The 20,689-nt window shown below is 41.4% G+C and overlaps 1 protein-coding gene across 6 annotated transcripts in view; it reads left to right on the forward strand.

Annotated features, from left to right (window-relative positions):
- Positions 1-20,689, forward strand: part of NPAS3 (neuronal PAS domain protein 3) — an 839,936-nt gene that overhangs the window by 396,523 nt on the left and 422,724 nt on the right. For 5 of the 6 annotated variants that reach the window (XM_032404923.1, XM_032404924.1, XM_032404926.1 and 2 more), the window contains one exon: positions 17,633-17,715. In XM_032404923.1, coding sequence (XP_032260814.1) covers positions 17,633-17,715 — 83 coding nt within the window. The remainder of the gene's footprint in view (positions 1-17,632; positions 17,716-20,689) is intronic. The other variant, XM_032404925.1, reaches the window with a different exon arrangement.

The raw sequence follows: 20,689 nt of genomic DNA on the forward strand, positions 1-20,689 counted from the left end.
TGAAAAGAATAAGCATAGTATTCTGAATGGTTACTTCTTTCCTTCTTCTGGCATCTGACAGTAAACTTATTTATGCGCAAATCATTCTGTGCATTATGAGTCACTGGCTCTAAGGCTCATTTTTGGTGAAATTAAATTTGTCCTTTTCCTTCACTGATGGGAATATTAGCTTACCGTGTTGGCTTCCTTCTCAAAGGGAGTGGGGATGCTAGTGGCATGACTGGAGGGAATAACTTTATATCCTTTCATACAGTCTCTGGGTGGAATTGTTGAAGGACAGAAGATTTTCCTCTAGCAGGAGAGAGACGTTCCCCCCCCCCACCCCGCCCCCGATACAGAAATCTCACACTCCAGGTCCTCTGACACATCACTGACTGTTGGAGAGCGTGGGGCCAGTGTTTACTGCTGGTTCTTGGGTGTTAAACAGCCCTCCACTGCTTTTATTGTACCATTAATTGCACTTAATGCAGCTGCATTTCTAGAACGCTTGGCTAGGCTCTGAAAATTAAGTAGAGGGTACTTTGTTATAAAATTCACTGTAATGAGCTCTGGTGGGACAGGGTCTGTTAAGTTTGAAATTACCTCGGGCCATTTCTAAAGGACTTCTTAAAATATTTCATATCTATAAAAGTTTGTAACTAGATAAATAGCCACAGAGAGAGTGTTGTACCAGGCAGAAGGAAATCCACATTTCTCCTCAGTGCCATCTTTGAAAAAATATGAATGTTTTGAATGTTGGAGAGCAGTGTTTGTTTTCTGCATCGTCCCCTGCCTCCCAGATCCACTAAATTCCAACTTTTCGGCTGTCCTCGCGTTAGCTCAGCTTGAGCTATTTGCACCATAATTTATAGATACAGACCTCTTTCTTTCTTGGTTCTTGTTTTGTTTTTGAATCCAAATCCTACACTGAACTAGAATAAATAGAGGACCCCTCTCTGGGTGTACATAAATTGGTTCAAGAAGAGGTCACACCTCTAAGAACAAAAACACTGAAGAGACAGCTGTAACTACTAGCCAATTAGTCTAACGTTACAACTACCGGCCGGGGCCTGAGACGGATTCCTGGTGCCTGGCTGATAGATGCTGAAAATGACTTTAATTTCCCCAGGATTCTTGGGCTATGTGACTGACTGCGGTAATGCTCTGCGGCTAATAAATTTTCAGATTGACTCATTTACCGGGTAGCTTTACCAAAACATCCAGGTAATCCGTATGTACTCATTAGAGACAGGTCCAGAACGAATTCCCTTAGGACTGATTGGAAAAACCTCGCTGGGATCAGCCTCACTGAGCTTTAGATGCACTGGCACAAATCAGGTGGAGGATCTTCTATGGTTTTAGTGCAGCAATTTATCTGAGTTTTGTAGTTAAAGTTTGAGCATGAGGTAATTAGAGCCCTCCAAGCTTGAAATTCATGAACCTTATTCCCCCTTTAATAGACTCTGTACAAGCTTGCCAAGCTCACCGTTTGACTGATGGTATAGACGGAGCCTTTGTTAAAAGCCTCTGGTCAAAATGTAGTTTTAGAAATTTCAAAATCCATTTTCTTTTCTATTTAGCTCTTACGTGTGTAAACAGGGGAGACTGCTGCGTGTTATTACCGAGGGTCAGACGGCAGTCTGTTGTGCCCTTTGGAAATATTCACTAGTCAATAATCAAATACATGCAGCTGGTTGCAGCACCACACCTGCCGTCCAGATGGGTCTGACAACAAACATGACACGACCAATCAGGACCGAAGAAGAGGGGGCGGAATGCCATGCGTCTGTTTGGTTTCTTGTGCTGTTTATCCCTCCTGGCAAAAACTGGAAGATAACCTTTATGCCGCTACCATTGTGGTGGTAGGCAGCGCTTGAGCGTACGTGTCTCTGCATTAGGCGGCTGTAATCTAATCAAGCCTCCCAGTGCCTACCTTGTACACATTCTTTAAGAAGTTGAGCCTCTAAGTGTGGAATTTGAAGTATATATATATATATATATATATATATATATATATACACACACACACACATATATATGTATATGTATATATATGGATGTATGCCCACCTGCTGATCCACGTACGTGCACATAGATAGTGGTACGCTCCATGCCGCCACACCCTCTTTCTCCATTTACTTTTATCGAAGATCATTATGCTAAAAATACGGAACACAGAATCAAGGTCTAGCTGTAGTCTTAAGGATTTTTACCTGTGCCAAAATATTCTAACACCAATGGCCGTTTTTATCAGTGCTGTTTGTGAACAAGGCCATGACATGTGATTTTACTCTGCCAAATCTGCAGAGGTTTTTGTTTCTTTTTGATGTACACCTGATTCTTTTTGATGTACACCTGATTCCCTATTCCCTAGAATACACGTCTTTGAGAAAGGAGAAGGGAGCTACTGGTTACTACCACCTCATCTGTGTCATACTGTGCTAGGCACGTCACGTACATTATCTCATTTCATCCTCGAACAACACGCCGGAGTGGGTAGTAATACGTTCATCTCTCTGCTAACCGTATTTCTCTGAGATTTTACTAACTGGCTCTAGGTCACACACACCCTAGGAGACAACAGAAAAGTTCTATTTATAGAATATCCCCTTAGTGACTCTCCGTAATCTTCCTCATCAAAAGCATTTTACCAGCACCCATTTTTATTTTGCCACAGAGAGCTTTTTAAAAACCCAGATTGCATTAAAATGTATTTATTCCTTACTCTTTGCTAGGTCTATGCTGGAAAACTGTCACAAATATTGAGATTTAGCCCTTGCCACAACTCTTTGAACAAAGAATGATTACCTCACTGTACAGATGGGGAAACCAAGGCCTGGATGTCAGGTGTCTTACCCTCGTTCACCAGCTGGTAAATGGCAGAGCTGAGACTAGAAATAAGGGTTTCTGTCCCTCAGAATTATGCTCTTTCTACTAAACTACAACTGTCTCCCCACTTCTTAAGTACTCCTAAATACTCAGATGAATAAAAATGTGAAGACCCTTTGACGAGTATGACAGAGGACAGAGCTAGACCCAGGCTGACATACTAACTGCGGAAGAAGTTCCTTCTAAAAAAACAGTGTCAGAAAATGAGGCAAATACACCTCTGAGGGCAATACAGGAAGGAAGAGCGCTTCCTCTTCTTCTTGACTGGGGGTTAAATTATGAGGAAAAAAGATGGAGGTGGCTCGCCGCAATGCCACCTATTAAAGTGAAGTTGGCCCAAGACCATTAGTGACCACATAGTCCCTCTCAGATTCTGAAAGCCCCGAAGTGAGTGGTTTTCAAAGAAAAGAAGAGAGAAAAGCTAGTGAGTTGAAAGAGTATGAGGAACCTTGAGTATTTTCTTCTAACTGCTGAGGATGAGGCTTGTTTCAACAACATTTTGGAAATTCCAGAAGCTCGTCTTTCTTCCTTCCCATCTAGAACATTGAACCTCACTGAAGGTGAGGCAGCTAAATAAAAGACACTTGTGTTTTCTCTGATTACTTAATATTCTTTTAGTTCACAACTGGGTATATTAATAATCTGTTGTGATACCAGCGTATGGGTATTTGATAGATCTTGGCTACAAGGAGGAATTGTTGACTGCTTTTGTGATCCAAGAGTTAGAGGGACTCCAAAAGCAATTCCAGGTAAGTCCTCTATTTATAACATTTTAAAAGCTTTTGCCATCCCAAAAGATGCAAGGAAGGAAGGAGACACTAGTAACCAAGTGGACCAGGAAAGAGCATCCTTTTTGATGAGTGAAATGAAGGACACTATTGGTAGTGTGAGGTGAGGTAGAAGCCTTAAAATTACCCTTTCTATAGCATGTGGCCATCTTTGTATACAGAGAGAGTTTCGCATTTTCATGAAATTGGAAGGAAAATCACTCTAGCAGTGGAGACCTGGATCTTAGGAAAGAATGCCTGATTTCCCTATTTACACAGTGGAGAAAAACAAGGGAGAGGGAGACCAGTCTGAAATGATGAGCCTGCAGGAGCGGCAGTATGGAGACTCTTAACAGGAGAGGTAAAGGGATGATTTCAAGAGAACAATGATGGCTTGATTTCAGTGTATTTCCCTATAGAAATATACTTTGGAATGTGAATCATAGATGATTATGTTATCTGACCATCATCTAGAAGAACTTGTTCTTTAAGTTGAGATCCTTTTGGCTGGATGAGGCACCTCACCATGAAGCATCATTTTTGTAGATTCAGGTGATAGTAAAATATTGATTTTTTTAAAAAGTGATGTGTTACCCGTTTCTCAACCTAACTTGAACTCTGGACAATTTTGTAGCTTCTTTCAGGGTTGTCCATCTTCTATATCTTGTGGCTGTTGCTTGCTGCTTCTTAGGGTATAAACATTCTCAAGTCACTTAAAAAAAAAAAAAAAGTTTTCATCCTGGGTATTCTCCCACTTCTCTGCCCATCCTTTATCCCTTATTCTCCTTCCTTTCACTTACAAATTCCTAAAAAAGGAATTTAAGGTGTGTAATTCGTGGTTGTCACCTGTCAATTACTCCTCAGTGGACAGCAGTGCCCCCACCCAAGGTCTTCAGAACTCTTCCTTGGCATTTGACATAGTTGAAGAGTCGCTCCTTCAAATGTTCTGCTCTTCTTCTTTGTAGGTAGGACAACATCACCTCTTTAGCCACCTCCTGCCCCTCCGATGGTTCCTTCTCAGGTGCTTCGCTGACTCTCTTTCCTCTCTATAAATGCAGATGTTCCCCAGGCTGGCCCCCAGCCTTCCCTCCTTCTGCCCTTCTGTGGCTTCTCTGCCTATTGTATGCAAATGACTTGCAGCTTAGTCCTCACCATTGCCACGCCTCTACCTGGAGCCTCAGGTCTGCCAGACATCTCCTCTCCATGCGCCTGTCCTAAAGATCCCTCCAGTTCCACGTCCTACCTTCTTAGCACCTTCTCTTCTAAAGGTCCTGTTGCAGGGACTGATTGAACCATCTCTACTGTCAGCCACCCAACATCTCTACTGTCTCACACGTGTTCTTCCTTTCCCTTAATAGTCAATTTATGAACTCTCCCATTCTCACCTCCTAAATACCTTTAGAACCGAACTCTTCTCTAGAGTCTTCTTCACTTATTTCCCAGGATTAACTCATCATCATTTCTTGCCTATGCAGTAGCCATAACTTCATCTTCCCTGCAAACACAATTCTATCCTGTGCATCACTCGCGTGTTTTGCTGAATTTGTGCTGTTGTGTAGGCTCTTCTCTCTACCTCAACCACACCTCTTACCACCACGTCCCTGGCTTGTTTGCCTGGAAAATTTCTACTCCTTTCTATCCCAGGTATCTTCCTCTCTTTTAAATCTTTGAATTTCACTGAAGTTAGATGTCCCCTTTCCTGAGATCCTCCAAAGAAACCATTATTTTATTACAGTTTGTATTTCTATCTCCCCAGTCTCTAGATTCCTTGAGAGTACCGACTCCCTGCCATTTCCGGAACTGGATAAGTGTCTCCCATCCCAGGGCCTTTATATTTGGTCTTCCTTCACCTGGACGTCATGCCACTCCGTCACCTGATCCCTCTTTCTACTCAGAGTGTTGGAGACGTCTTTTCTGATTTGGTTTTATCTTCAGAAATTCCTACTAACCTTTTCCCCTTCTCCCCTTTATTTTTTTCATGCCACTTACATAATTAGATGTGTGTGTATTGTTGTTGTTGTTGTCTGCCCCCTCCCTCACTCCCCGCCATGTCACCTCCATGCGGGCGTGTTTGTCTGCTTTGCTCATGCTTCCCTGGCTTATCACTAGAGGGCCTGGCACGTAGTAGGCCCTCAATTAATACTTAGGTGAGTGTTTGAATTGTACCCTTTCCAACCGACATAATACTTGGCACAGAGTAGACCCACAGTAAAGGTTTATTAAAAGAATAAACATGGAGTATGCATTTGACTGTGGTTAAATAAATTGCCATGTCTGAACCCACTAAACTGAAGAGACCAGTAGCTTCCTGGAAAAAAAGAATCAAGACAGCTGGAAGACAAATGAAAATGACTGGCTAGTGGCAAAGTCCATTCTCATCAGAATGCTGGTTCAGTTATTCAGTTCAGATTTTTGGCAAGTGATGCAGATTCTTTTTCAGAAAATGTTGATTGATTGCACAGTTGTACCCACTTCATTTGCAAACCTTCATTATCTCTTTTTCCTTTCCTCCCTCCGTCTGCATTTAGAAGGGGAGGAGCTGTGTATAATTCTACAAAGCAATTTTTGTGAATAAACCAACTTACTGGCTGCTACTTTCAGTCTCGCGGTTCCACACCGAGTACAAGTGTCTGCTTTAGTCCTGTGTTCTCTCTTGCCTGGGTCCGTGGCATTCATTCATTTGCCTATTCATTTGATTACTCATTCATTCGAGGAATCATTTGTTCAGTTCCCTTTAGTGCCCGACCTGGTACAAGATACATGTGGATGCTTGGCTGTGGTCTAAAGCCAGAGTTCTTGACCTGAGGTCAGTGGAGGATGGGTTGCAGAAGCTCTCTGGGATTTTTGTAATTGTATGCACCAAGTTTTGTGTTTGAATATTGCCTCAGGAAGAGGGTTTGCTTAAACAGCTCAGTTATTCAAAGCAAGCAATAGGTTAAGAACCTCTGATAGAGGCTTGAGCTGAGCCTTGAATCTAAATAATAGGTCTTCAAATTAGGGTTTTTCTCCTTGATATGTGTCATGGTCATGGTAAGTATGAAAGAGTATGCTTGTGTGTGTCCTCCAGTCCAGGTCTGAAAGTCAGGGCAGCCTGTTTACTATCTCTACACTCCAAATAGTGCCCCCATGTCTTAGCTTCTAACTCTGCCCAAATCAGAGACTCTGTAGGTTCCCAAGAGGCAGATGGCAGTGATGATGCAGACCTTGATCTGCTAACACAAGCAAGACCTAGCGCCTGCTCACTTACCATTGATAATTGTGTGGACTTTTGTTTATATGAAATCAGAAGGAAGATGGTGGGGTTTTAAGAGCTGATTTTGGTTTCCATTGGCGGTGGCTGTGTACATTTACCTAATCAAGTTATGTCTGAGGCATTCAGCATCTTAAAATGAATGCCAATTACTGCTGGAATAGGCCGTGAGTGAATCCTTCAAAAGAAAATTCAGTGGGCAGTTGCTGACACTCAGTGAATTGCTGGCTCTTTGCCCAAGTATGTGTGAAATGTTTGCACTGATTTGAGGCCCTGATTGCAGTTGGCTCACAGGGTTTGTGGTGACACTGTAGATTTGATATCATGCCATAGGAAAGGCAGAGCCCGGGCACAACATGCAGAGAAACAAAATGTTCCCAATATTTAAAAAAAAAAATTCCTAAATATTTCTAATATTTAGGAAAAATGCAGTCCCAATATTTCTGTTAAATTTGGAATTAAGTTAGTGATTTAGAAAGGTCATCTTTGGCCTACCCTCTGCTTTTCATAGCAAGGAGGAGAGAGCTGACATGTGCTGAATGCCTCCCTTGGGCTCAGCACGGGGCTCTAGAATGCTCACTCATTCACAAATATTTATTGTGCACCTTCTGTGTTCTGGGCCCTTTTCTGTCAGGGTTTCAGCAGTGCACAAAATGATTTCCCCAGCTTATGAAGGTGAAAGACTAGCAGAGGAGAGAGGTGATATGCAAATAAGTTCTAGAAGGGAAATTAAAGGAGGGCCGGGGCTGTCACATGTCTCACAACAGCCGTATGAAGCATTAACCCTTCTGACAGATTGGGAAGTTGAGGTCCACAGAGCCTAACTTGTTCAAGATCACCCAGCTAATTAGAGACAAATGGAGGATTGAAAACTTGGGTCAGCCTGACTCCAGAACCCAAGTCCTTTCCTCTGCTCATAACTGTCCCCCAGTGAACTCTTCCTGCAAACAGAGAGCAGGAGGCATTTGGGGGAAGGAACCAGATGCCCGACAATGAGGACCTGAATCACCGCAGTCCCCTTCAGAACGCCCAAGGGGATGTGACGGTCCATTTGGTGACTGTGTTGTCTCACACGGTGTGAAGCTGTCTGCTGTGATGTAGGCATGTGCTTCAGGGGCCTCGATGTCAGCGGTGGTGTTGGAGCGTTGCGGGAGCAGTGGAAGGTCAGGGTCTTCAGACCAAGTGCAGTGGACCTTGGTCTTCCTTGGTGTAATCATGTGACTATAAAACTATGGTATTGAGCCTCAGGAAGGTGCAGTGGTAGTGGGGGGGACCCAGCCTCACCAGCAACTGTAGGAGTGTGACAGTCCAGCGGTGTTGCAGCTTAAGGGAAAACAACTTGGAGTGGGCAAGATGATGAGCCCAAAACCTTGCTATGTGTAACCACGTCAATGTGCATTTGTCCTTGCCTTCATAGCTGACCAGTGGATCCCAGGGTCCTGTGTGTGTGTGCGTGCGTGCACGCTGCCAAAGTGAGCATTCAGGGTCTTGACTGTTGTATTTCACTGTCCTTGTGAGCTAACCTTCCATTCGCCATCTCTACCATACCCCTGCTCTGAGGCCTTTCCTGCCCCCACTCTCCCTGTCTTATCCTTAGTTGAGAGTTGATAACTGCACATTTACTACATTTTATCCATTTGCTTATATATCAGTCTCCCCACTAGACTCTGATTCCTGGGAAGGTCAGGGTCTTTTCATTTGAATATTCTCAGAGCCTCAACAAATATTTTGCATGGATGCCTTTAGCTCTCTTATGATGATGTATAAAGAGAGCATCTAGAAATGAAAATCGGAACCTGGCTTATGTCTCTAGCACCTAGGTCAGTGAGGTTAATATCTTTTATACTGCTATGTATTCACTAAATTTTGGATGAATAAATGTGATACCATAGCCTGAGATGGTTAAGCTTTGGAAATTGATCAGAATGACTTTCAAGCAGGTGCTGTTATAAGCAGAGAATTGTGTCCTTTGAGCCAACACCCCAGTGCTTCATGGAACTATTCATGTTGACTCTACTTTTGGCAGAAAGAAAGTCACTAAATGCACTGCCAAGCATTGATGTGGCACAAGGGGGGGGGGGGGGCTGCTGTCTGAGAGAAAATACGAATATGACTGAATATATGAATAGACGAACAGGACAGAAAAGAGGAAGAGGGCAAGAGACATTGCCTTCTTTCTCCCACAGAAACACAAGCTGCTTCCCGCACATCCAGCGTTTCTTAGCTCCCTGTCCTATCTATCCTATCAGTGGCCTCGGAGAGCCTGAAGGATGAATGGAGCATTAGACTGGAAGTAATAATGTTGTGCCTGACTTACCTTCGAATTTGTAGCAGATGTTACAAATGTCATAACATAAAATTTGGGGATCAGACTAGGAAAACAAAATCAAGGTCACAGATGTGTACCTCTTCCTTTTACCATTGAGTGCTGACCTACACCATACTGTTTCATTGATAATCTCTACCCCCTCCTACTGGGTGGAATCATGCCAGTAACAGTCGGTGAGCTGCTGAGGTCAGAAGGGGGGACAATGGTATGGTAGCGCTCAACTGAAAGGGTTTGAAGATAGTTTTCAAAATGAAAGTATAAGCCTTTTTTCCCCCCCAGACCCTACTGAACGAGCAAACCAAATCTAACCCGCATTAAAAATGTAACATGCTCAAAATCTGTTTAGCTGATTAGTGAGGGAGGTCATTTCTGTCAATTAAAAGACAAGTTTTAAACTTTGCAGAGTTGGTTGGCATTGAAATCTCAAATTTGATGTGATCTGTTTTTCCGGTTGAGAGCTGTGATCAGAGAATACTTGGTGTCTTTTTATAAACTATGCAGTTAATTCATGAGAACACACAGTGTTTCTTCCTGACATAGACTAGGTGATTTGTAGAGGAAAGTGGTCATTGGAAGAAGAGGAATTTACATAAGAACAAAGACAATAAGAGCAACAAAAGAAGAAGCTCAAATCGATAGCCTGGGGATTGTACTCAGAAAGCAGAGCACCTTCGTACATCAGGCCCACGTTCAGGCTCCACGCCCAAGCCAGGGTCTGTGTCGCCCACTGTGTGTGGCCCACTTGACCTTCTGTCACACAGGACCGCCTCACTCAGTGGTTTGCATCTTAGTCATTCATCTTTGTGTGCACAGTACCTAGCAGAGCACCTGCCAAATGGGAAGGGTCAATGCATGTTCGTGCTGTAGCTCTGAAGCCAGAAATCGTTTCTATCTTCTCGCTGAGCTCATGTTAGGTAAAAATAAAGACTCCCCATCACTCGAAGATTCTACATTCTTCATTCTTTTTTTTTTTTAAAAAAATGTATTTGAGAGAGAGAGAGAGAGAGAGCATAAGCAGGGGGAGGGGCAAAGGGAGAGGGAGAAGCAGACTCCCTGCTGATCAGGGAGCCCAATGTGGGGCTCGATCCCAAGACCCTGGGATCATGACCTGAGCCGAAGGCAGATGCTTAACCGACTGAGCCACCCAAGTACCCCTATATTCTTCATTCTGAAGTCACTTGATAACTGCCACACTCTTAAAACTTCCCCAGATTGAGAAGGGGTGAAATCCACCATACTCCACATCTCTGCTGAGAATCCAAAGATGGGAATTAGTCGTGATCAATAACCTTTTTGCCTTTATTTATTTTGTAAAGAAAAGAGGCCATTCTCATATCCTTCACTGTGTTAAGGGGATTAAATAGTCAAGTTTAAGCTTTGCCACCCAAACCACCCCACACCCCCCCCCCCCCCCCCCCCCCCCCCGGTAGCAAGTTATTGAAGCCAAGAAACATACTCAGAAAAGACTCAGACGTCTTTTAAGTTATTGTTAGACTTTGGTCCTTTAAAAGTACCCTCTTTTTTTATATACATTGTTATTTTGGCATGATTAAGAAAGTAAAATTGGAATAATCAAGTAACTCCTTCCTTTTGTATAAAGTCCTGTTAGGAATTATAACAAGCATATCCTCATCCTTTGTCCAGCCTGATGCCATGCTCTTCTCCGCTGATGCCTTCAGGCATCTCTTAAGGATTCCCCTCATGTACCCCACCCAGGCTGTGGATCATGCCTGCATCTTCCTGAGGTTTCTGTCCAGGAGACTTTGGCTGTCAGAGCTCCGTCATTCCCTCAGGTGCTGTCACTCCAAGCAGCCGCTTCACCCACAGCCTGAAGAATGTCATCGGTCGAGGGGAGTTTTGGGTCCTCTCATGAAGAATGTTAATCACCCTTTATCGTAGCCCATATAAGGGACATATATAATAGTTCCTATATTAACTACCAGATTGTCAGAGAAAGGCTATTTTTCCTTTTCCCCAGCTACAGATGGAGAAATCCCTGCTTTGGTAGCTAGAAACTCTCATTTCCTTCAAGGAAAAGGAAGGCGTGGTGGGCAACGTGAGTCTTTGAAAGGGAACATTGGAATTAAAGAAGTCCCTGTAGCTTGTTGCTGACCAAATACACAAAAGCATTGTCGAGACTTACTACAGTGATGCTTGGGTGCTATTTCCCTTTAGATGACTTTGCCTATTTGATGTAGAAAATCATAAAGAAACGATTTCAAAAATCACAGGGCCAGTATTTAGTTCTTCAGAAGATGAGAAGTGCATGATGCACAAACCCCAGACTAAACAGATTTATTGAATGTTGTATGTTTTCCCCTTAGGTCTTCCTAGTTGAAGCCATATAGATAGGATTTTTTGTTTTGTTTTGTTTGTTTTTTGTTTTTGTTTTTTTTTGGTTTGTTTTTGAGAAAAGCAGAATGGTTTCTTTTCCCCAAATTAAATAATTCATTTGTACGCATTAATACTTTCACAGTCATATCATCTCTAAGGCTTTTGGCTAATGCATTCAATCCATACTTAAATTGTGGGAGAAATTTAAATATGTGTTGCATCAAAGAATTTTAAAATCGGCATACGACTTCTTAGAGTTTCAGTTATTTTACTGGATTTAATACCTCTTTTTTGTTTAAATTGGTAATAGGGCACCTGGGTGGCTCAGTCAGTCAAACGTCTGCCTTCAACTCAGGTCGTGATACCGGGGTCCTGGGATCGAGCCCCATGTTGGGCTCCCTGCTCAGTGGGAAGCCTGCTTCTCCCTCTTCCTCTGCTACTCCCCCTGCTTGTGCTCTCTCTCTTTCTCTCTGTCAAATAAATAAATAAAATCCTTTAAAAAAAGTTCTTAAATTGGTAATATAATGTGTTCGTGGGTTCTGGGATATGAATTATACAGATATATTTTGTGATGTTTAAAAATGACTAAATATGAATTGAAAAATAAACCCGAAGTGCACCATTCCTGAATAGAGGAGGTTTTCTTTCTTTTATTTATCGTTAATCATTCACATGCCCCATGAACTTTGCTTGTCCCCATTTCTCCTCTCTGGTCATCTGTATTTTAAATAGCGAAAACACTAATATTGGTGCAAGTACATTGAAAAGCATTGCTATCATTTGTTTTCAGATATTTACATGATGCATTGTGTGGAAGCTCCACATGTCATGGCAGGGACAGCGGAGTTTCAGTGACGGGGCCGCTGTATTGGTTAAGTTGCTACCGAGCTCAACTTTCTCCAGTCTCTCCTCTCCCTCCCAATCTGAAACTCCCCCAGTGTCTAAGCCTTGCACAACCAGTGAGGGGCTTACAGTTGAAAGGATGCAGGTTGTGAATATGGGCAGTAGGCAGAGCTGTGTGGACCAGTTTCAGAATGAAGATTTGGTCCCATATTAAATGAAAACATAGACCTTTTTATTTTGATAGGGAAACACAAGGCACGCACACTCTCCTTATAAACTTCTGAGGCTCCTGCCTGGGAAAACCCTTCCTTGGCTTCCCTTGCCCAACAGTGAGGGAGGCTAATTGAGATTCTTCAAGGGAAATCCCTTTTCTTTTCTTCCGTAGCCATGGAAAGACTCATTAAGCATTCTATACTCCATTCTTTCCCAGACCCTGACTTTGCTTACCCCAAGTGCTAAAGCCCAGGGAGCGATGTCCGGTATTCCATTAAGCATGCTCTTTCGTCCTCCCTACCCCCCAAGCTCAGTGTGGGAACAGAGCCTTGCCCCTTGAAGGATGAGTTCAGAGGGCAGCCATGAAGCTTGCCTTTTTATTAGGTGGATGATTCCATCCCTGAAATACCACCTACAGAACTTTCAGGCTACGTTTACCCATTCTGCCATACTGTTCCCCATGGAGAGGGGCCCGATGAGAAAATATCTCGAAAATGGCCTTCCCTACTTGCCAGTGACAACTTTTCCCTAATAAAACAGTCCTTTGGAAACCGTGCTTCACAATGTCCTACTCCTCTTCACTTCGAATATCTCTTTCAAATGCTTTTTTTTTCTATTTAAATAATTTTTTTATTGTTATGTTAATCACCATACATCATTAGTTTTTGATGTGGTGTTCCATGATTCATTGTTTGTGCACGACACCCAGTGCTCCATGCAGAACGTGCCCTCTTTAATACCCATCACCAGGCTAACCCATCCTCCCACCCCCCTCCCCTCTAGAACCCTCAGTTTGTTTTTCAGAGTCCATCAAATGCTCTTTTAAATAACAAGCCCCTTCCTCTCTCCTGCCTGTGCTTTACCTTCCTATTGTGAACTCTGTTGGTGAGGAGCTGGGGCAGCTCCACCTTCTCTGGAAATGGGGGTGGGGAGAGTTACTAAGGAAAAGGGCAATGCAGGACACAAGGCAAGTAGGGCCCGTGACTTTTCCCCCTTTCATTATGTGTGTCCACTGAGCTGTCCTGTTTCTGTTTTGTAATGGGTTCTTCTGTGGCAAGCTGACCTTTTGGCTGAATAGGTCAAACTCCCACTGAGCGCTAATCCTCAGCCTTCCTGGCGATTGTGTATCCCCGAAGGTGACAAGCACTGGTTAGGAATATGACTGGGGTGTGTGGTGTATTTCCCCAAAGAGGGATTGTCTTTTACTGCACTGAATTAATTCTCAAAGACCACCTCACAAGGTATGCGAGTCAATATTGGAATATTTTTGCCGACGTTGTTGAGGGACAAGACTAATTTTTCAGATACATGTTTCAGATTGTGGTTTCCTTCTGTGTCTTCCATTTTTTAATGAGGGAAAAGTCAAATTCACCATCCTAATGATTCATTGTATCATTCTAGATTTCTGAAACAATCACAGTTTCTTGGGTTGATTTTTAAAAACCCTTCTCCCTATATATTTCTTCCATTTAAAGTCTCTTCAAATTTTAGGTGTTTTATTTTTAACCCTGGCAAAACATGAGTGTTGCAGTGTTTGTTGATAATTATATGCTGGGCCTAGGTCTGTTTTGAATTGCTTAAAAAATTTTTTTGGACTGTTTATTAGGTTTTATAACACCAGTTACCTACAGTAATTGTAGGTAACCTACAGTAACTACCTGCAGTAGTTAGCAATTTTCAACTTCAAGTTGGTACACAGTAAATGCTGAATCACATTTGAAGTTGAATTATTGATTATTTTTTTTTTCTTTTAACAGTTTGTATAAGCTGTTCAACTTCCCCAGTTCTCATGTCTCACTGTCAGTCAGTTAGGGACATGCTCTTCCCAGATAAGAGATTACAAATTCCATTTATTTAGCAACGTGTTGTTTTTTGTTTTTGTTTGGATAATATGATTAGTGTTCTTTAAATTTGAAAAGGTAGTGTCTTTTAACCGAACTAACAAATACATGAAATGATGTCAGTAGATGAGCTGAAACCGTGACCCATTCATCAGTAAATGTACATTTGTCTGGACTACCGAATCGTTTTAGAAACGGTTGACTCCCAGAACACACAAATCGGAGAGTGCTTCATAAGTAGTGTATTCTTTTTCTGAAAATGATGGACTTCGTGAAGGGAACACCTCTTTGGTGTTTCTTAGGCATTAATGATACTCCATTAGCAACATGAGATTAAGATAGAGCAGCGAAATAACTGTATCTGCATTGTTCCTGAGTGACCGGATGATTGTCTCAGTTCCCCAAATGCGATAGGATGAAAAGTACAGAACAAGAAGTGCATATTTAACATCTCTTCGTTACCAGTAGTGCCGGAGTCAGAGCTGGGCTTCTACCACGGGCATAATGGGCTCCTGTTTAACATATTTATGTTGGCTGTAAAATTAGGAACTGTCGTTACAGCCCCACATCACCTGCATAAGTGCAAAACATATAAATCAAGAGAAGTTCCAGTGCCATAAAAATGCCATCGAATAGAATAGCATGAAACCACTTACCAGACACTTGTGTCTGATGCTAGCAGGTACTGGGAGGCACACTCCGGGTTCTGGACGATCTGAGGAACAAAGAAGGGTAACTAGGCAGGTAGGGCTTGTGGATGTAACAGCTGATAAAGACGTGTGGGATCCTCAGGCTGATGAATAATTTTTTTAAATAAAATTCCTAATTATTTATGCATTTGCAGCATTGACTTAGAGAATAACCTGAGCCCTAAGTGAAGAAAAGGCAAGAAAAGAAAGGCCATCAGTGGCCAGACTTGAATAACCCCTGTGAGCACCCCACTGAAGTCAATGTTCTGTGCTTCCAGAAGGCAGTTGGGCTGCCATCTGTTGTTACTGGAGCATGCCTCTTGGGCCTCCTAGTAAATAAAACGCTCCTAATATTTGCTGTGATGTTTTAGGGTTCTCTCTAGGTTGGGGGATATTGCTCTCCTGGCCTCTTCTTAATCCAGCTTTTTATAGAAGAGTCTGCGTTCTCCAGTCCATTTCTTCTGTGAAGTGCAGTGGTTTATTTTGAACTTCAAAATTGGAAGTCCTGAAATGCCCACAAATGATGAACTATTACTAATAAGGAGCTTTCTGGATCCTAATTACTGCCTCAAAAAGAGAGTGGACACTTTTGAAATTTTTCAACTCCCTCCCCTCCCTCCCAGAAGCTCCCCACAACAATCTTAAAAAAAAAAAAAAAAAAGGACTGCAGATTTTATTCATGTGGGATCATTCACACCAAGCTACCATAATGTGCAATTAACACTCTAGAAACTGAAAACAGTATTCAGCAAGACAGCTGCATTATCAAAAATGCCAAAGGAGTTTTGAAGGGAGTAATGTGCATGTTAGAATAGGAAATTAATCAGAAATGTGCACATACACACACAGCAGTAGTGTCTTAACTATATCTGAATATTAAATTTTTAAAAAATCTCAAGTCTATACTTATAGTAAAGATTAATGTTAGGATAGAAAACTGATTTTTCTATTTTAAAATTATTGTGTGTTTTGCTTCTGAAGCAAATGAGGAAGTTAGAATAGAGATTTCTAAGATCCCTTCCAGCTGGAATATTCTTTGATAATAATCACTCTTCAATTATATTTTATAAATTTTCCCATTGAAAAAAATGCCCCTTTTATTTCTCCTTGCCAGTCATAATGATACTTAACACTCATGCTATTTTCAAAGTGCCTTTCAGACATTGCAGACACTAACTCACAATTGCAGGCGTAAACTGCCTACTTCTGCACAGCACAATAGTCATAAGTACATTTATATTATAATCCCTACTAAGCTAGAGATCCAACTGACTGACTTAGTAATGGAAACGAAGCAGAATTACCCCAGCAGCATTTTGCTGGAATTTTCTTGTCAACTAGCTGAAAGTGTTTTTAGATGTAAGAAAGTGGGGTTCGGTTTTATTTCAATTTATTGTGTAGGTTTGAGGAAGGTAGAACTTTATAATAAAATTTTCAAGAAAAACAGGAAAACTTGAGGGATTTACTTATTGGAAATAAGGAAAAGATCCAAATATTTCCTTCCAGAAGTTACCATGAAGCAGATTTTTATGTTTGAAAACTTTTTTTTTTTAAAAAAAGGAAAAATACCCAAAACAGATTTGAAAGCAAATGGTGACCTCATGCAAAAGAAAATTAGTAAAGGAAAGACCCTCGATCCTGGATCCCACAGATATCCTGCATTAAGCTCATTTTTGTTAAGGATTATCAGAGGCTCCTTGAGTGAGGGGCCTGCAGACAACACATGTAGGGTCTGCCAGGAAGGGACGGACAGATCCTAAGTCAGTAGGAGAACCCGAGGATTCGGATAAGAAAACAGTCACTTGCCTGGTGAGGCACGTGCTAGGCAAGAGTCTACCTGGGCTTCTTGTAGGTCCTGTAGGAATAGTTACACATGAGTGTTCAGTAAACATGAAATCCAGACATCCTGAGACACTTAACACTAGTGCAAACAGTCATTAATGAGAATCTCTTATCCGACATGTTGTGCTTATTAAATTGTGATAAAGTTATTGCATTGGAACATAAAAAAAAGTCCTGTTTGCTTTTTCCTAGCCTAAGAGATATGAAAGGTTTAGTCCTGGGGGCCTTGGCGGGGGGTGGGGGAGGAGTACGTGGGCAGGCAGTATATGTGTGCTTTAAAAATAACAATTCTTACATTTTACGAGAAACAGTGTGCTAATTTATTTTAAAGAAATGTAAACATTCATGGTTTTGCTCCAGTGTAGGAAACACAGTCTAAATGGGCATGTAAAAGTGAAAAAGTCTGGATATAATTTTTCATGTTCGCAGAAATTAATATTCTGAGTTGAAAATTTAGCCTCATGTCTGCTTTTGCTCAGGCAACTCAAAATGAACCCTGGGCTGTGTTTCTTTCAGAGCTCTTTGGTGTAGTCACCATCTAGTGATGTGTAGTTAGTGGGAAAATAAGTTAAAGGTGTGAATCAGAGCTCCAGCTTAATTTGTTTTCTTCTTTCTTTTCTTTTCTTTCTTTTTCTTCTTCTTTGTTTTTTAATAAGTTATAGGTGCACAACGAAGGAGAAGCCCCAGTGCACTGGCCATTGAAGTATTTGAAGCACATTTGGGAAGTCACATTTTGCAGGTAACTAAAAGAGAAAGAAGCTTGCTTGTGTTTTACTAAGAAAAATTTACGTGTTTAGTCTTTATTTAAAAAATATTTTTAGATATCAGCTATGTGTATGACTGTTGTTTTATCTTGGAATTATGAAATTCTTATGAATTTATTTTTTTCTTTTTAGAAAGCCATCCCTTGAGAGAATATTAATGAGAAAGGGAGGGCAAGTATTATTTGTGCTGTAATAATTGAGATAAATTGCACTATTCAGTTGGTGTGCAATGTATAGTAGCTGGCTGTTCCCAGAATGATTGTGTGTGTGCTGCATTTGTAAGTGGATATATGTGTGTGTCTTTGGAGCTATATATTGTTTTTGGAAGAGCAAAATTTTGTTGTGACAGTAATGTGACATTTTTATGTGCTGCCAAATTTCAGTTGTTCTTTGCTTGAGTTTGTATTCATAAGCGCTTTCAATCTTAACGTTTGCTTCCCCAAATTACAAGCTTTCTCAGAATGAAATTTTAAAGTATATTTTTAAGTAAAAGGAGACAAATAATCATAATTGATTTTGCCAATGAATTCCATGGCAGGTAAATGTGAGGGTTACTAGGATGGAACTGTAATCATTTAGTCCCAGATAAGATTCATCCCAAACCCTACATCTCGCTTACTCAAAAAAATTTTTTTCCTTAAGACTTTGCTGTGACTTGGACACATCCAGGGATAATTGTCCTACATTGTTTATGCTTCCAGGACATATGTTGACATGGCCAAAGCTTGTTTTTTCTTTTCTTTTCTTTTTTTGTTTAAACTATGTCAGACACATTTTTAATATGGAATTAGAGAAGCAGACATGTTCGGGATAGTTAGGCAGCTTATTTGGAAAAGTTGGTTATGCTTTTCATTGGACCTAGCATATTATTCCTGACGATATGTACCCAGAAAAACTGTTAGCATCAGATTCTCCGTGGTCAAATCCCAGTGATTCTCTGAGGTGGTTCATGAGTTGGCAGCTTCAGAATCATCTGAGACACTTGTTTGTAGGACACATTCTTACTAAATCAGAATCTTCAGGGTGAGGTCCAGAAATTGATGATTTTTAACAGCCCTCTGAGACAGTTTCGATGATTCATTAGGTCTGAGATGTCACAATTCATATTTGCAAATTTAAGGCCCTGAACAGCCTTACTTGGTTTATTTTGTTTATTCTGATGTTTGCCATTTCTCTATTAATATCTGTTAAATTCCTATATAACTGATGTGTATTGAAGTATACCTTGGGATTTGCTATTCTATCATGCACACAACATTTTGAGTTACCTTGGCAGTAGATTAGTTTCAGGGATACAGAAAGGATATTTCTTCCTAGATCCTCAAATTTTTATTTCCTTTTCTCCTGTACACACGGTTCAGAATCTCCTTTATAAGTTTTATATGAGCCATGCTGTTTATATTCTGAAGCAGTCAGTGCATAAGACTTAGTCAGTGAAAGAAATAGTCCAAACAGTAGCCTCAGATTATTATCTTCTCAATTCATTCTGAAATTTGAGTCCAGAGTCCTCAAGGAAGGGTGACTTAGGAGCTGCAAGAATTTTTTTTAAAGATTTTTTTTTTTAATTTATTTATTTGACAGAGAGAGACACAGCGAGAGAGGGAACACAAGCAGGGGGAGTAGGAGAGGGAGAAGCAGGCTTCCTGAGGAGCAGGGAGCCCGATGCGGGGCTCGATCACAGGACCCTGGGACCATGACCTGAGCCGAAGGCAGACACTTAATGACTGAGCCACCCAGGTGCCCCAGGAGCTGCAAGAATTTAAAACTAATTCGAAACAGAAAACTTAGAGGAGTTTGAATTGAACATAAGCTTAATGTAAATAGAGTATATCATGGTTGTTCCAAATGTCAGTTCAACAGTGGGTGTCCTTAAGAGAGTTGGGGATCTAGAAGGAGGCTGCTGAGCTCTTCTGCTCCTGGGATTGGTCACACCCAGCTTAGACAACACACTTGAAGAGAAACATAGACAACTGGATGTCATTTAGAATAGAATAACCAGACTGGTGTGGGAACTAGAAATCATATCACATGAGGAGTGCATGAAGGGTTTGGTGAAGTTTAGTATAGTTAGGATTTAGAAAGGATGTTAATGTCCTTTCTCTATATTTGAAGACCTCATGTGAAAAAAGGATTAGATACATTCTGTGTGGCTTCAGAGTGCGGAAGAGAGAAAGGGATAAAAAAAATCACGTTCATTCAAGAAAACTAAATAGGGCTGTTCACATTTGGAGTATGTTCAAAGTCTTTGTCTCTAAGGGGAAGTATAGGTGCCTTGGTAGGGATGCTTTCAAGAAAGTCAGGCCTCCAAGTATGGTTGTACTAGATAATCTTGAAATTGTCATTGAAATTATAATTTTTTATCATTTGATTCTAATACCAGTAGTTACGGCAAGGGAAGAGGTGTATATACTCCTCTAAATGAAATATTAGAATTGTGTGTAGGAAGGGGTTGGGAAATGGTACTAACAAGAAGAGCCTTCTCTAAGCTCTCTTAGTGTTCATCCCTCCTTGCAGGGGGCTCTTGAGCCCATAGACCCTTATCTGTACCACGTTCAGCAATATCTCAGTGGTCTGCAAGCATAAGATGGTTTCCATATTTTCCTTCAAGAGGGTTCATGGAAGAATCTGGTTGATTCTTGAGGACAGGGATGAATTCTTTCTTCCCTCTCTCCTCCCCTTCCTTCACTTGCAAATATCTGATAAAAACCTGTGTAGTCAACACGGTAGGCATGGGAAATGTGGGACGTGGAAGATAAGGTAGAGGTCAGTTCTGAATACCGGGGTGGGGTTCAGTAAATGCCTGTGACTTCTCAGCACCAAGTGCCATGCTTCCCTGCCTGTGTCCCCAGTGATGTTTCATGGGAGAGTGGGCTAAGGACCCCTTGGTGTAGAGAGTTTGGGGTGAGGGATGAAGACAGACTCGTTAATTTTTGCTTCACCCATGTTGTT

This window comes from Phoca vitulina, unplaced genomic scaffold, assembly GCF_004348235.1.
Source record: "Phoca vitulina isolate PV1807 unplaced genomic scaffold, GSC_HSeal_1.0 scaffold7, whole genome shotgun sequence".
In the NCBI taxonomy this organism is placed as follows: Eukaryota; Metazoa; Chordata; class Mammalia; order Carnivora; family Phocidae; genus Phoca; species Phoca vitulina.